The sequence below is a fragment of the Macrobrachium rosenbergii genome, chromosome 13, assembly GCF_040412425.1.
Source record: "Macrobrachium rosenbergii isolate ZJJX-2024 chromosome 13, ASM4041242v1, whole genome shotgun sequence".
Lineage (NCBI taxonomy): Eukaryota > Metazoa > Arthropoda > Malacostraca > Decapoda > Palaemonidae > Macrobrachium > Macrobrachium rosenbergii.
The window spans coordinates 3,456,715-3,472,763 of record NC_089753.1 but is presented as its reverse complement, the minus strand read 5'-3'; the positions used below and the strand labels follow the sequence as shown (position 1 = coordinate 3,472,763).

General features: G+C 41.1%; 1 protein-coding gene across 4 annotated transcripts in view; it reads right to left on the bottom strand.

The window, feature by feature from the left end:
* Positions 1-16,049, bottom strand: part of LOC136844859 (1-acyl-sn-glycerol-3-phosphate acyltransferase alpha-like) — a 274,861-nt gene that overhangs the window by 99,449 nt on the left and 159,363 nt on the right. For all 4 annotated transcript variants that reach the window (XR_010854985.1, XR_010854987.1, XM_067114102.1 and 1 more), the window contains exon 3: positions 12,634-12,815. Coding sequence is in view for 2 of the 4 variants with exons in the window: in XM_067114102.1 (XP_066970203.1) it covers positions 12,634-12,815 (182 nt within the window). In the remaining 2 variants the exon portion in view is untranslated. The remainder of the gene's footprint in view (positions 1-12,633; positions 12,816-16,049) is intronic.

Sequence of the window (16,049 nt, the reverse complement as noted above, 5' to 3'; positions counted from 1 at the left end):
TGAGCGCACTTCGTGAATGTGGGACTTGACTAGGCGTGCGTCCTCTTCGTTAATGTTTCTGTGTGCCTCTAAAATGAGTTCCTTGACGAAGAAAGCAAGGGCATTTTTGGATACAGGTCTGGTTGGGTCTTTCACTGAACACCAAAGGTTAGAGGAACCTCCTCTGATGTTGGCCGTTCTGGCTAAGTAAGTGTTGATAGCTCTGACGGGCACAAAGAAGCCTCCAATTCTTGAGGGCCCGCCACTGGAGAGGTTCTGAATGGTAAAACACTGAGGCCACGGGTTGGAAGGAGACTCGTTCTTGGCCAGAAAATTCAAGGTGAAAACACAAACAGCATTACCTTGTGAAAAACCCACTTCTCTTGTCAATGGCCTGTATTTCACTAACCCTCTTTGCCGTTGCTAAGGTAACCAGAAAAAGGGATTTCTTAGTGAGGTCTCTAAGAGAAAGATCTTGTAAAGGTTCGTACCTTGGAGACATCAACCACCTCAAAACTACATTTAAATTCCAGGAAAGGGAAGGTTTTGGGGTCTTAGTTGTGTCTAATGACTTGAGGAGGTCTGACAAGTCTCGGTTATTTGACAGGTCTAACCCCCTATGGTAGAAGACAGAGGACAGCATGGCTCTGTAACCCTTGATGGTTGATGGCACCAATTTTCTTGAATCCCTTAAGTAAATAAATGCCGAGCCTCTATTTACAAAAACGTCACACCAGTATGCCGAAGACTGTTCAGTGAGTTAGCATAAGCAGAAAAAAAGTTTTTTCAAAAAATCACAGCACGCTTAGTTTTTAAGATTAAGAGTTCATTTTTGGCTCCTTTTTTGTCATTGCCTGAAGTTTAGTATGCAACCATCAGAAATGAAAAAAAATATCATTATCATATATAAATATTGAAATATATGACAGCAGCAAAAAGATTTTTCATATATAATTTTATACAAATCGTGCTGTGAGCAAAACGGTTAAAGCTAACGGGTTATTTTGTTTTTCTTTGTATTTTACACTAAATTGCGATGATTTTGGTATATAACAAATTGTAAAACGATCAAATCAACATAGAGAAAATATTATCACAAAATGATGCATGAATTTGTAAACATGGGAAAAAAATGTTTTTTTCAAAAATTCACCATAAATCGAAATATTGTGCTAGAGACTTCCCGTTTGTTGAAAAATGAAGCTAATTGATTGAATATTACTAGACTGTAAGTGTTTTAGCTTACAATTGCAGTTTTCCGACCATTTCGGTCTAGTTAAAGTTGACCGAAAAGTCGAATTTTTCTATTTATCGTGATATATATGACAATATTTCAAAATTGATAAAAGCTACAACCATGAGTTATTTTCTGTTATATTGTACATGAAAGCCGCAGTTTTCATATATAAAACTTTATGTAACGACTAATATAAAATGGTGCAAATATTACGACAACGTGAATGAAAGAATTTCTGAGATGTTCGGCCGAGTTGCAGCGTTGAGGCGTAACATTCCGGAAGGAAATGTTTTTTCAAAAAATTCACCATAAATCGAAATATTGTGCTAGAGACTTCCAATTTATTGCAAAATGAAGGTAAACGATTGAATATTACTTTAATGTAGAGTTTTAGCTTACAATTGCGTTTTTACCATTTCGGTCGAGTTAAAGTTGACTGAAGGTTGAAATTTTGGCAGTTATCGTGATTTATGTGAAATATTTCAAAACTTAGAACTACAACCATGAGCTATTTTCTGTTGTATTCTACATGAAATTGCTCACATTTTCATATATAAAAGTTTATGTAACGACTAATGTAAAACTATGCAAACATTGCGACAAGTTTTTCCGAGATGTTCAGAAAGCGCATGAGGTAAGTTTTTTTTTTTTGAAATTCACCATAAATCGAAATATTGTGCTAGAGACTTCCAGTTTGTTGCAAAATGAAGGTACCTGATTGAATATTACTAGAATGTAAGAGTTTTAGCTTATAATTGCGTTTTTCGACCATTTCGGTCGAGTTAAATATGACCGAAGGTTGAAATTTTGGCAGTTATTGTGATTTATATGAAAATATTTCAAAACTGATAAAAGCTACAACCATGAGTTATTTTCTGTTGTATTCTACATGAAATTGCTGAAGACGGACACATTTCCGTATATAAAACTTTATGTAACGACTAATATAAAATGGTGCAAACATTACGACAACGTGACGAAAGAATTTCTGGTGCGGACATAAGGAAAAAGTTTTTTCAAAAATTCACCATAAATCAAAATATTGTGCTAGAGACTTCCAATTGGTTTCAAAATGAAGGTGAATGATTGAATATTACTAGAATGTAAGAGTTTTAGCTTACAATTGCGTTTTTTGACCATTTCGGTCTAGTCAAAGTTGACCGAAGGTTGAAATTTTGGCAGCTATCGTGGTTTATATGAAAATATTTCCAAACTGATAAAAGCTACAACCATGGATTGTATTTTGCTGTATTTTACATGAAATTGCGCACATTTTCATATATAAAACTTTATGTAACTTGGCTAATATAGAACAGTGCAAAAATTACGACAAAATGACGAAAGAATTTCTGAAATTTTCGGCGAGTTACCGTGCAGGCGTAAGAAAAATTTTTTCAAAAATTCACCATAAATCGAAATATTGTGCTAGAGACTTCCAATTTGTTGCAAAATGAAGGTACATGATTGAATATTACTAGAATGTAAGAGTTTTAGCTTACAATTGCATTTTTCGACCATTTTGGTTGAGTTAAAGTTGACCAAGGTTGAAATTTTTGTAGTCGGCGACGTCTGATCACACCCCCACTTGGCACCCAACAGACAATTTTAGTCGACGATGATACGCCCAGTAGGCGTTTGGGTTAAGTAAATGAAAAAATCGGCAAGTTGAGTTATAGACGTGGAAGAAGAGGAGATACTATTTTTTCTACACCAATTCCTGAAGACTGTCCACTTGGACTGGTATAATTTGCTAGAGGAGTCCCTTTTGCACCTCGCAATAGCCTCTGCAGCCTTGCTTGAAAAACCTCGCACTCTGATGAGCTTCCTGACAGTCTGAAGCCTGTCGGAGCGAGAGTGGACAGTCCCTGGTGGAACTTCATTAGGTGGGGTTGTCTGAGAAGCGACTTCCTTTGAGGAAGAAGCCTTGGGAAGTCTATCAGGAGATCTAGCAGGTCCGGGAACCACTCCTTCCTTGGCCAGAACGGGGCAACGAGAATTAGTTCGACACTCTGATGGAACCTCACTTTGTTTATCACTTGTCTGATGAGCCAGAAGGCGGAAAGGCATAGGCAAACAGGTTTGTCCAGTCTAGGAACATGGCGTCCACCAAGTGAGTCAGTGGGTCCGGAACTGGCGAGCAGAACACTGGGAGATGATGGTTCTTGGAGGTAGCGAAGAGATCTATTATGGGAGTGCCCCACAAATTCCACAGATCTAGGCACACTTGTGGGTGCAGGATCCACTCCGTGGGAGAGTCTGGTTCCAACGGCTGAGTTGGTCCGCCAGAACGTTCAGCTTTCCCTGCACAAACCGAGGAACAGGACCACTCTGTTGCTGTCCGCCCACAGAAGAAGGTCCTCGCCGTTTTGAACAGGGAGAAGGAATGGGTGCCTCCCTGTTTCCGAATGTAAGCAAGAGCCATCGAGTGCCCTGGTCTGGCGTGAACAGCGACTGCTTGGCCTGAAACGTGGCAACAGAAAAGTCCTGGAGAGTGAGGTGAATGGCCAACAGTTCCTTGATATTGATGTGGAGCTTCTTCTGTTCGTTCAACCAAACTCCTGATGTCCTGAGGTTGCCTAGATGTGCTCCCCACCCAACATTGGACGCGTCTGAGAACATCTGTAGAGATGGTTGTCTTGGGAGAAGATCTAGGCCCTCCGAAAGCCTTTCCGGTGATTTCCACCAGAGAAGATGTCTCTTGACGTCGGGGATGTTGAAGACCGTGGAGTCCATTTGAGTCCTTCTGTCCCAAGAGTCCCTGAGGAAAACTGCAAGGGTCTCATGTGCAGACGGCCTAACTTGACGAATTGTTCCACTGACGACAGAGTCCCCAGGAGAGCCATCCACTGCCGGGCGGAGCAACTGTCCACGAGGAGGAACTTCTCCACCGTCTGAAGGCAGGAGGCAACCCTTTTGGGGGACAGAAAAGCCCGAAAAGCTAGACTGTCCAGAGTCATCCCCAAATAAAGAGTCCTCTGTGAAGGAATTAAGCTCGACTTTTCCGTGTTTATCAGAATCCCTAAGTCCCGAGCTAACCTTAGGGTTCTGTGAAGGTCCTCCATGCAGCGGTCCCTTGATGATGAACGGAGTAGCCAGTCGTCGAGGTACAAGGAGATCCGAACTCCCTCCAGGTGGAGCCAATGACCTATCGGGGCGAGAATCCTGGTGAACACCTTGCATGGGCTGTCGACAGGCGAAGCAGAGGGCCCTGAACTGGTAAACTCTGTCCTTGAAAACAAACTGAAGATACCTCCTGGAGTCCTGATGTACTGGAATGTGGAAATAGGCATCTTCCATGTCGAGGGTCACCATCCAATCCCCTCGAGTTAGAGCCTGAAGGACGGAGCGGTTCGTTTCCATGGAAAACTTGGTTTTCACTAAGTACAGATTGAGGGCGCTTATGTCGAGAACTGGCCTCCAACCCCCTGATGACTTGGGGACTACAAACAGGCGGTTGTAGAAACCTGGGGTTGATACGTCCTGTACTTCTTCGATGACCGCTTTCCCTAAGAGAGACTGGACCTCTGTCTCTAGGGCTGAAAACTTGACTGAGCCTCCTGAGTATGCTGTCAAGGAAATGGGAGAAGTGGAGAGAGGAGGAGGTTGGGCAAATGGAAGGCGGTAGCCTAGCTGGAGCACTTGAACCACCCACTGATCTGCACCTCTGTCTCTCCATTCCTCCCAAAAGAGGCTGAGTCTGGCCCCCACCAGCGCATGGAGGACAGGATTCTTACTTACTGGCAGGACGACCTTGTAGCTTCGAGGGGAACTTGTGACCCCTGGAGTTGGAGCGGGACCTTGAGTAAGGTTTGGGCCTGGAGTTCTAAACGGATGTCTGTTAACCCTTTCCTGCCCAATTGAGGCACCTTCGCAATAACCCCTACCCCCTTCCTGTCTGACTGATGTAATTTTTCGTAAAATTTACCGACATTTTTTGTCGTGTGGCTGTAGGGTAAATTTTTTTGGGAAAAGGCAGTTGGTGGTTTCCATAGGCTAAAGCATACCTTGGACCGTCTCTGAGGTTAGGCATCAGCCGCCAGGCAAGCAGTCCCTATACCAATGCGCAATTCCTGGCATAGTAAATTTCCCACAATGAAATCAGCTGATCCTACCACGTTTCTCTCTCGTATCTTACATTTTTTTATAAAATGTAGGATTACATTATTGGAAACACTCTGTTTGGTATCCTCTATTTTCTATAAATTTTTAGTTCCTCTACTGTGCATGCCAAATCCATGGCGTAGTAAAAATTCTCACAATGACATCAGCTGATCGCACCCACACAGGCCTGGCAGGCCACACTTCTGTCAGAGACCATGCGAAAAGGCTGGGTAAACACGTGTGGCTGCTTACATAGAAGCGACGTCAATCGAGAACAGTTTCCAACATGCTTTCCAAAGTTTTTGCGGTAAAACTAGCGGAAATTTGTTAGTGCATCACATATGAGAGCGTCTGGATTTTAGGCAGGGCTCTGAATCTCATTTTTCATTATCATATATACGATATTTAGAGAATTTTGTTGGCTTTCTCATAAAAATAATTCATTCACCCAACTGTTATAGCTTTTGAGCTATGAACGATAATGTTGACAACGGTAACATTTTAATGTTTCGAACAGCTTATAACGTCAAAATGAAACTGTTGCTCTTACCAAAGCCATTTTCTTGACTCTCACTTTATTCCTCAACCTTTCCTCTACATTTTTGTATATTTACAAAGTGATTTCTATGAAAAATCAAAGTAGAGGCTCTTCAAAAAAAGTCACTGCGATAATTCTCACCATTGCCTGGTGTCACCAGAAAGCTCTGTTTCTTACCCAGAATCAATTTTTCACCAACTGGACTTATTCGTTTTTCATTGTTTTATATGTCGATATTTAGAGAATTTTCTTGGCTTTCTCATAAAAATAATTCATTGCCTAACTGTTATAGTTTTTGAGAGCTAGAACAATAATGTTGACAACGGTAACTTTTTTCGAAAGGATCAATTTATAACGTCAAAATGAAACTGTTGCCGGGACCACAAAAGCCATTTTTCTTGACTTTCCCTTTATTCTTCAACTTTTCCTCTACTTTTTCGTATATTTACAAAGTAATTTCTATGAAAAATAACTGGAGATAGGGCTCTTCAAAAAAAAATTTTCTGCGATAATTCTCACCATAACCAGGGCAGGGCTCTGTTTCTTCCCTCTTTTCTATCAATTTTTTCACCAACTGGACTTATTCGTTTTCCATTTTTATATGTCAATATTTAGGGAATTTTATTGGCTTTCTCATAAAAAATTATTCAGGGCCTAACTGTTATAGCTTTTGAGCTGGGAGACGAATAATGTTGACAACGGGTAACATTTTTTCGTTTCAATCAAATTATAACGTCAAATGAAATGTTGCGGTACCAAAGCCATTTTTCTTGACTCTCACTTTATTCTACATCTTTTCCTCTACATTTTCGTATATTTACAAAGTAATTTCTATGAAAAATAATGAGATAGGAACTCTTCAAAAAAGCTTTTTCTAGCGATAATTCTCACCATAGGCCAGGCAAATCACTCTGTTTCTTACCCTCTTTTCTATAAATTGTTTCACCAACTGGACTTATTCGTTTTTCATTGTTTTATATATCAATATTTAGAGAATTTTGTTGGCTTTCTCATAAAAATAATCCATTCGCCTAACTGTTATAGCTTTTGAGCTACTTAACGATAATGTTGACTACGGTAACATTTTTTTCGTTTCAATCAATTTATAACGTCAAAATGAAACTGCTACCGCATTACCAAAGCCATTTTTCTTGACTCTCACTTTATTCTACATCTTTTCCTCTACATTTTCGTATATTTACAAAGTAATCTCTATGAAAAATAACGCGATAGGGCTCTTCAAAAAAACTTTTTCAGCGATAATTCTCACCATACGCTGGGCAAATCGCTCTGTTTCTTACCCTCTTTTCTATAAATTTTTCACCAACTGGACTTATTCGTTTTTCATTGTTTTATATATCAATATTTAGAGAATTTTGTTGGCTTTCTCAAAAAATAATCCAAAGCCTAACTGTTATAGCTTTTGAGCTCTGAACGATAATGTTGACTAACGGTAACATTTTTTTTCGTTTCAATCAATTTATAACGTCAAAATGAAACTGTTGCCGTTACCAAAGCCATTTTTCTTGACTCTCACTTTATTCTACATCTTTTCCTCTACATTTTCGTATATTTACAAAGTATTCTCTATGAAAAATAAGAGAAGAGATAGGGCTCTTCAAAAAAAACTTTTTCTAGCGATAATTCTCACCATACGCCGGGCAATCGCTCTGTTTCTTACCCTCTTTTCTATAAATTTTTTCACCAACTGGACTTATTCGTTTTTCATTGTTTTATATATCAATATTTAGAGAATTTTGTTGGCTTTCTCATAAAAATAATCCATTCGCCTAACTGTTATAGCTTTTGAGCTACGAACGATAATGTTGACAACGGTAACATTTTTTCGTTTCAATCAATTTATAACGTCAAAATGAAACTGTTGCCGTTACCAAAGCCATTTTTCTTGACTCTCACATTATTCTTCAACTTTTCCTCTACATTTTCGTATATTTACAAAGTAATTTCTATGAAACATAACCGAGATAGGGCTCTTCAAAAAAATCTTTTTTTCTATAATAATTCACCATACACAAACGGGCAGAGCGCTCTGTTTCTTGCCCTTTTTCTATCAATTTTTCACCAGCTGGACTTATTCGTTTTCCATTCTTTTATATGTCGATATTTAGAGAATTTTATTGGCTTTCTCATAAAAAATAATTCATTCGCCTGACATTCATATTTTTTAACAAAAAAAGAAGAAAATATGAAAATAAGATTTTTTTTTCAAAATAACTCACATTTTTTGTATTTAGAGGGCTGGGACTCTTATTCTGACTATTCCACCATAAAATATAAACATTTTGGAAAAAAGGACAGCAAAATGAACGTTGTTGGCATAAAATTTCTATTTTTGCTGAATTTTCGAAATAATTATTTTTTCGCACTGTCGAAGGGCTCCCAGACACATCTTGGGGCTCATGTGCCCTCAGTGATGTGATAACTTTGCAGATATGAAAGGGTTAAGAGGAGATACCACCTTGGTGAAGGAGCGGAGCAGGCCTCGGTTTGTTGGAAGACATCGACAGGATGTGTGACGACGCCCTCTTGTCCATGGCTGAAAGGACGTCTTTCACTACTGCTTCTGGGAAAAAGGCCCTCCTTGTCATAAGGCGCGAACATCAACGCCGTCTTCTTCTGAGAAGAAGTCACAACCTTAGATAAGAAAGAGCACCAAGTCTCCCTCTTCTTCAGAGTGGCCATGGCGAAAGAGGGAGGAAAGTTCGCCTGCCGCATCATGGATAGCAATGTCGGTGCAGGAAATTACCGTGTTTCTCTCCAAGACGTCTTCTGTGACATTAGCCTGCTCCACCTGCTTAAAAATAGCTCCCATTGACCAATCGAGAAAGCTGACAATCTCTAGGAGCTTGTAGAGGTTCTTGGAAAAATGTTCTACATCCAGGGCAGAAAAAGAAGGTCTTGGCCGCCTCAAAGGAAATGCGTCTTGAAGGGTCCACAAGGGAGCCAAAGTCCCCCTTGTGCTGAAATTGCAGAGCCCAGTGAAGAAGTTCCTGTGCTGTAATAATTTTGCCTCCTTTTCGAGAGCTTTGAAGGAGGGTACACAAACGATGATTTACCCGAGGATCTCTTAGCTTCCAACCAAGCCTCTACTTCTTTTAATGCTTTCTTGGAGGTGGTGGAGAGTACTAATTTGGGAAGGGAAGTGGTAGGGCATTGTTTTCCCAGACGCAACGTGGAGGTCGGGGAGGTGGGGGCTGTCGGCTGAAAATGTTGAGGGTATGACTGCAGCAGAAAGTTGAGTAGAGAAGCGTAATGAGAAGAAGGCACTGATTCAACGGGACCTTCCTCGTCACCAGAAAGAATCGGTTCCGTGCCCAGAACGTCCAGGATTTGGGGAGGAACAGCTTCTTGACCCCCAGGAATACCAAGGACTCTGCGGACCACCTTTTCTAGTTTCTCTTCCAGCAGAATAGACTCCTGTGAAGGCAAGGATGAAGCCAAAGGAGCCGACACTTCCTGTGTAGGAGGGGAAGGAAGAGGCCCGGGCACTTGAGGCCGACCTCTCTGGAGAGGGCTAGGCATCTTGACTGCTCTAGGTGACCTGGAAGGGAGCGTGTGAAATGTATCTTCTTGATCGGAACCCCACCCTGAGTAACCAGGTACAGGGCTAGCTGTCCTTTTCTTAAAGAGTTTAGTAACCCTAGGGCAGGAATTATCCGAAGAGTGCCTCTTTAAGGGTCGAGAGGCATGATCCCACTTTTGCGATGACGAGGAGGGGAGGATCTGAAGAGCTGGGAGATGAAGAGACTGACGATGAACTGCTGCTACTCTCCCTGAAGAACTTAACCTTAGGTAGTGCTGCCGATGCGACCGTCTTGGCGAAGATCCCGGGGACACGATCCTGTGATGTCGGCGATGGCGAGAAGATCGACGGCGTCGATGGAGAAACACTTGCGGCTTTGCGGCTTCCCGAAGCTTTTCGACGCTCGCAGACAAGTCAAGCTTACTACTTTCACCACCAGGGCTAAGGGTTTCTTGTGCCTTACAGGGACGAGCCTGCTCGTGGGCAAGGATTTCTGACTTTTCGCCAGCGCCGGACTGTCTTCTAGCCTCAGAAGGCGAGCGGGACAGCTGCCTTTGCTCAAAAGAGTCAGAAAAACGAGCAGACTCGCCTGAAACACGATCACGAACAACAACATTGTTATCACTAACACTGACGTCATCACCCGCGCTAACGGTCGGACTATGGCGCGAACGCACTAAACTTAAGACCGACTCCATGAAACCGTTCATTTGCACTTCCATTTGATTTCTAAAAAGCATGAAATCTGATTTATCAGCCTTGAGGCTGGGCTTGGCGTTAGGGAAAACATACTGGGAAGCTGGTGAAGAAGAGGGGGGAACATAAGGTGGGGAAACAGCAGCGGTAGAGGAGGGGGTAGGAGAGAAAGGAGGAACAGCCTGTAAATTAGATGACGCCAATGCCACCAGCGAAGAAGATAGCCTAGCTTCCTTACGCTTAAAAGCTTTCCTGTCCCTATCCTTAACCAGCTTTACCTGATGGGAACTGTACGTTTGCCAAAACTCCTGACTCCATTCCATACACTCACTACATGTGTTCTCCTGGGAACACTCCTGACCCCTACATGCCATACACAAAGAATGGCAGTCGTACTCAAGTTTGACCAACTTGGAAGAGCACAAATTCCCTGCGCAAACTCTGGATCCAGAGAAACTGGAATCCAACATAGCTACCAAATTCACAGAGCTACACTAGCTAGATTAATAAACAGGATATTGAGTACTTCACCAAGGAGATACGCCAGAAAGAAACGCAACGAGGTGCAGGAAACCAAACAGTTTGAGACAGACGGACTTCAGCGAGATGCGTTCAATACGCGCCGAGATTGAAACTGACCTGGGACAGTAAAAGGTCGCCTTCCACACCACCCCACCGGCATCCGGTGGGGTTGGGTCTCCGCCAACTATATCAGCGTTCCAAACAAAGTTTGAAATTTTATATCTCGGACGTGTCGAATTTTAAGATATAAAAGCTGTTACAGTGTTTTGGTAAGTCATTATAATGAAACTGAATTTTCCCGACGTAGAGCTCGTTGGTTTACAACAGCCCAAGACTATGACATAGAGTTGAAATATGTTCCAGGGAAGGCCAATAAAGTGGCAGACACCTTATCAAGGGATAGTACACAAGGTGATAATATAACATGAAGAAAAGGCATGCAGATTAATTTTGCAACCATACATTGCCAAATAACTAATGCAAAAATTATTTTTGAGATGGTAAAATAGGGTTGCACAGGCTCTACCCAGCGTTTCCAAAGAAACACAGGAGGAAGAGCTAACCCAACTGCTTACACATGCCCAAGCCAAGACCAGGAATGTGCAGACGGTACGTTGTGATGGTTCAACTAGGTGTACTTTCAGGGAAGCACAGAAGGAAGAGTCTACCCCACTACCTGCATGTGGTAGCCAAAGCAATCCATGTGTTCAGGTGAGCAGAGACAGGATACTGGGTAAGCTCACTGAGTCACAAGTCAACCTAGCAAGAAACTAGCTAATCGCCTGTAGGTGTTCAAGAGCTCCTGAGCAACCCCTCTCCCCACAACATAACTGGGAAGAACACTTGTGTGAAGCACTATGGGACCTCTTGCCAGTGGCCTTCTGGATTCTCATTTTTCTTCTTCCTTTAAGAGGTGCATGAAGGAGACTTGGAAGAAGAGGAGGAAGATGAGCTCAAAAAGGAGGTAGTGGTGGAAGAACAGCAATTGTGATTCTTCTACTCTTTGGTCAGGTGTTGTTTTCCTCTTCTCAGGAAGCTGTAGTGGTCAGTGCTCTGAAGCATCTTCCACAGAAGATTGCTGCTGGAAAATCAACAGATGTAACAGAGGACATTGTAAGGGCTGTAGCAGCAGCAGACTTAGCAGTCGATGTCATAAAGTAGGTGTATTATCCCACACCTCTCACCCAGAATGGAGTGTGCTCAAGGATTAAGGAAGGTAGGTCTTCAGCAGTAAGGGGGAGAGGTAGGCTAACACTTGAAGGATACCTCCTCTACCAAAAACTTCTAATAGCAGTAAATTCTTCCCAACAATAGTAGCAGCTGAATCTGAAAGGAAGATAAGTACAGGCAGTCCCTGGTTATTGGCAGGGGTTCCGTTCCCAACAGCATGACGATAACTGAAAATTGCCTATAACCGAAAATCTTCGACAAAAGCGCCGATCCCTGGTTATCAGCGCCACCGATAAGTGGGGATCAGCGCCGACAACAGGTGATCAGTGCCAATAACCGGGGGTCAGCGCTGACAACTGGAGATTGTGTCGAAAATCTGGTTATCGTCGTCGCTAGACAAGCACCTTAAAACCAGATCGCCGATAACCGGGGGACTGCCTGTATTTAAGAGTAGGGAACTACTAACTAATACCCTCAACACCTATAAAATGACAATAAAAACCTAAACCAAAGCCACAAGCTCTACTCAGCAGTCAGAAGGTGCACACCAAGACATTCATAAATGATGATGGCCAAAAACAAAGTGCTTAGGGATGTGAGTGTGGAGTATTTGAACACTCACCCTTCATAACCACAAGTTAAATACCTTGTTATCAAATTCAATAAGTCTACCTCATGCTGAAGGATGCTTTTATATGAAAGACAGTGATTTAGATTACAGAAGGAACAAATCTGGCTCTTCTTATATCACATTTGAAACCTCCTGACAATGTAAATTTGTGAAATTATCAGTCAGTATTACAAATAATAACACTGCATATATATTACAAAGAATCATCAACTTACACTTTTCTCCTTAACATAGTCAAGAGCTGCATTCATTGATGATTTGGCCCTGTCAGGATTCCTTCGATCGATGAACCTTGTTCCACAAAGCCATGCAGTCAATCCAAAAGGCATTGCATAAAACAGCTCCTTCTTTGCAATAGCTGTGATCTTGTGGAACATGGGCCACATGTACACCATGCCTATAAAACAGCAATGTAATATTATCAGTACACCAATACCTTACAAAAAAGTTGTATATTAAAATTTTACTGCATACATACTGTGGAAAACACAAACTATACTATGAGGATACTTGTTAATTACTGACCAAACTTCATTTAATTTTTTTTTTTTTTTTTTGCTATTTATTATAAACATAATGGTTGCTTCTGAAGATTATATATGTGTATATACAGTAATACCTTGATCTTACATGCTTCGAGTTCACAGACACATGAACTTCTCACTGGAACCTAAGTAATTGGCATATGTGATTTTTTCACAGACACGTGACATTTGCAAAATCGCTCAGAAACCCTGCAGAAGTGGTTATGTTTAATTTTTTATGTAATTTATAATTTATTAATTCATAATTTATAAGTTTTTGTGCTTTTGTGTAAAATTGATATGAAAATTTTGTATTAATTTTATTTTTGTATATAAATAATGTATGATACTAAAGTCACCAAACATCTCTCTCTCTCTCTCTCTGGTACTTTAATATTTGCTTTGATGTATAGGCTGCATTTTTGTTCTCTCTCTCTCTCTCTCTCTCTCAGATAGGAGAGATTTTTTATGCATATGTAACATAACATATATATTTATTTGTTTTGTATACTGTAGTTCTATAGATACAGTAAACATGACGTTATTTTCCATTCTATAATTACAACATTTATTCATTTCTACAGTAAATTATGTAAAATTTTAAAAGAATGCATATCGATTCCCAGTCTTCTCTGAAGCTTTGGAATGTGGGGGGTAACCTAACTGTCAATTAACATGACATATTGACTGAGAAGGGTAGAAGATGTTGCCCACTCGATTGTTAAATATGTTGCCCACTCGATGCTCAAATAAATTATGTACCGCTACGAGGGATACTGAAAAACCTACCCCTCTCTCTCTCCCCCCTTCATAAATCACGAATTTCCATCTTTTGATGTCTAACATAAGAATAACTTCTCTCTCTCTCACGTTATTCTCTGTCTCCATAATAATTCACGGCTAATTTCAAGAGATATTTAATGTACAGGCAACCCCCCCTTTTTCTCTCTCTCTCTCTCGGTACTGTAATGAAGTATGAATTACAGTATGGTATTAAGCTAACTTTTAAATGAAATTGAAATGTTTTGGGAGCATGAATTTGTCATATTTAGGGTTTAAACTCTAGAAATAAGCATTTACAGGCAGTCCCCGGTTATCGGCGATCCAGTTTTACGGGGCTTGTCTAGCAATGAAAATAGGCAATTTTCAGCGGCGAAAATTGCAGATTTTTTGTTGCTAGACAAGAGCCGTAAAACCAGATCGCCGATAACTAGGGACTCCCTGTGTAAGTGTTTCAGGATGATAGTATAAGCATTTTTAGAGGGTACATTTTATGATAAAATAATGATTTATGGTATGTACTAATTTTCAAATATTAATATTAAGTTTAATAAGATTAAATATTAAATAAAAACAGATCTCTCTCTCTCTCTCTCACTTAAACGAGAGAATTTTTCCGACATGTAATATGTACGTGTGTTTCTTTTGTATAATAAAAAAATGATTTACCTAATAAATACTAGGTACTTTTCAAATATTAACATTTAATGATGATAATACAGGCAGTCCCCGGTTTACGACGGGTCTGGCTTACGACGTTCCGAGGTTACGACGCTTTTCAAATATATTCATCACAAATTATTTCCCGGTTTACGACGCATGTTCCGGGGTTACGACGCGTCGTATGCCGATCTGACGGAAGAAATATGGCTCCAAAATGACAGAATAATAAAAATTTGGAGGCCTTTTTGATGAAAAACTCAATAAAAATGCAGTTTACATCGTTTTCAATACACCCAAAGCATTAAAAGTAAGGTTTTCTTAAGATTTTTGACGATTTTCGACGATTTTTCAGTTTACGACGTGGCGTAAAAACGGTACCCCCGTCGTAAACCGGGGACTGCCTGTAATAACAATAATAAAAATAATAATAATAATAATAATAATAATAATAATAATAATAATAGTAATAATATTAAAAAGGATGGCTGTATTATGCGAATTTATCTTATATAGTGTCTTTTCTATCCTCCTTATGATTCGCTTTTCAGGCTCAGCGATGTTAGTCAGTAACTGGCCGATATTCATGTTGGAAAAGGACAGTGTGCAGAATATTGGAAGTCTTTTATTACAATATTCAATCAGAAATCGTTCGTCTGGGTTCAAGTTCTATTGTAGGTACCGTCGACATGTTTCGACCAGCTCGTTGGTCATCCTCTGGGCATGGTTGCAGGAGGTCTGAAGAAACGAGGTGCTCGGGTTGGTATTTATAGGGAGATCATGATCGGTGCTGAATTATGATTGGCTGCCCGGGGCATGTACCCTCGGGCGGAGCCTTCCCATCCAAGTTCTGTTTTCGTTTTGTATGCGAGCGGTGTTGTAGTGCTGAGAATGAAGAGAAGAATTTCGATCCTCAGATGCCGAATTTTGATTTGCTCGTACTCTATGGGGATTTTCGATGCATGTCTCCTGGCTGCCGTGGGGAGGAGAAAGGTTTCTTGCGTAATGTTGAGTGTTGGTTTCTCCTTCCCAATGTGCAATGCTTCCAAGAGGCGTGGCGGCGGTGGTCGGTAATTTGGTCAATTACTTCGATGTTCGTGATTATGTCTTTTCTTGCTATTTTCTGGTTATGGACGGTCCTGGCATGATTAAAGATAGCCCCCTCTTGGGCGTGGCAGAAATCCTTTTGGAGAAACGCATGGTGGTCATACCGATGTAAGAACCGAGGCATCCTCGGACGGGCATGAGTACCGGTATACCACGTTGGTTTTCTTCAAGGGGTCCTGCTGAGGGGGCTGGGTTGTTGCGCATAACCAGGCTGCTCGTCTTTCTGCTCTTGTAATAGATAACCAGATGTATGTTTCTGTTGGAGTCAACAGGGCTGACATTATTCTTGATGATGTTTTTGAGGGGCGCGTTCGTCTTCTTTATATTTATGATGAAATTGCCCTTTGTAGAAGAGCTCTATGCGTTCAGGGGCATCGGGCGAGGTTCCTGACGGTACCATCTATCGATGTTCGCCTTGATAGATTCTTCTATATCCCGGTTTGGGTGTCCATTGTTGGCGAGGGTTTGGGCCACACGTTCCATTTCTCCGTGGGTGTCGTTCCAGGAGGAGCAGTGTGAGAGGGCCCTCCTGACGTGGCGCTGATGGTGGAGCGCTTATA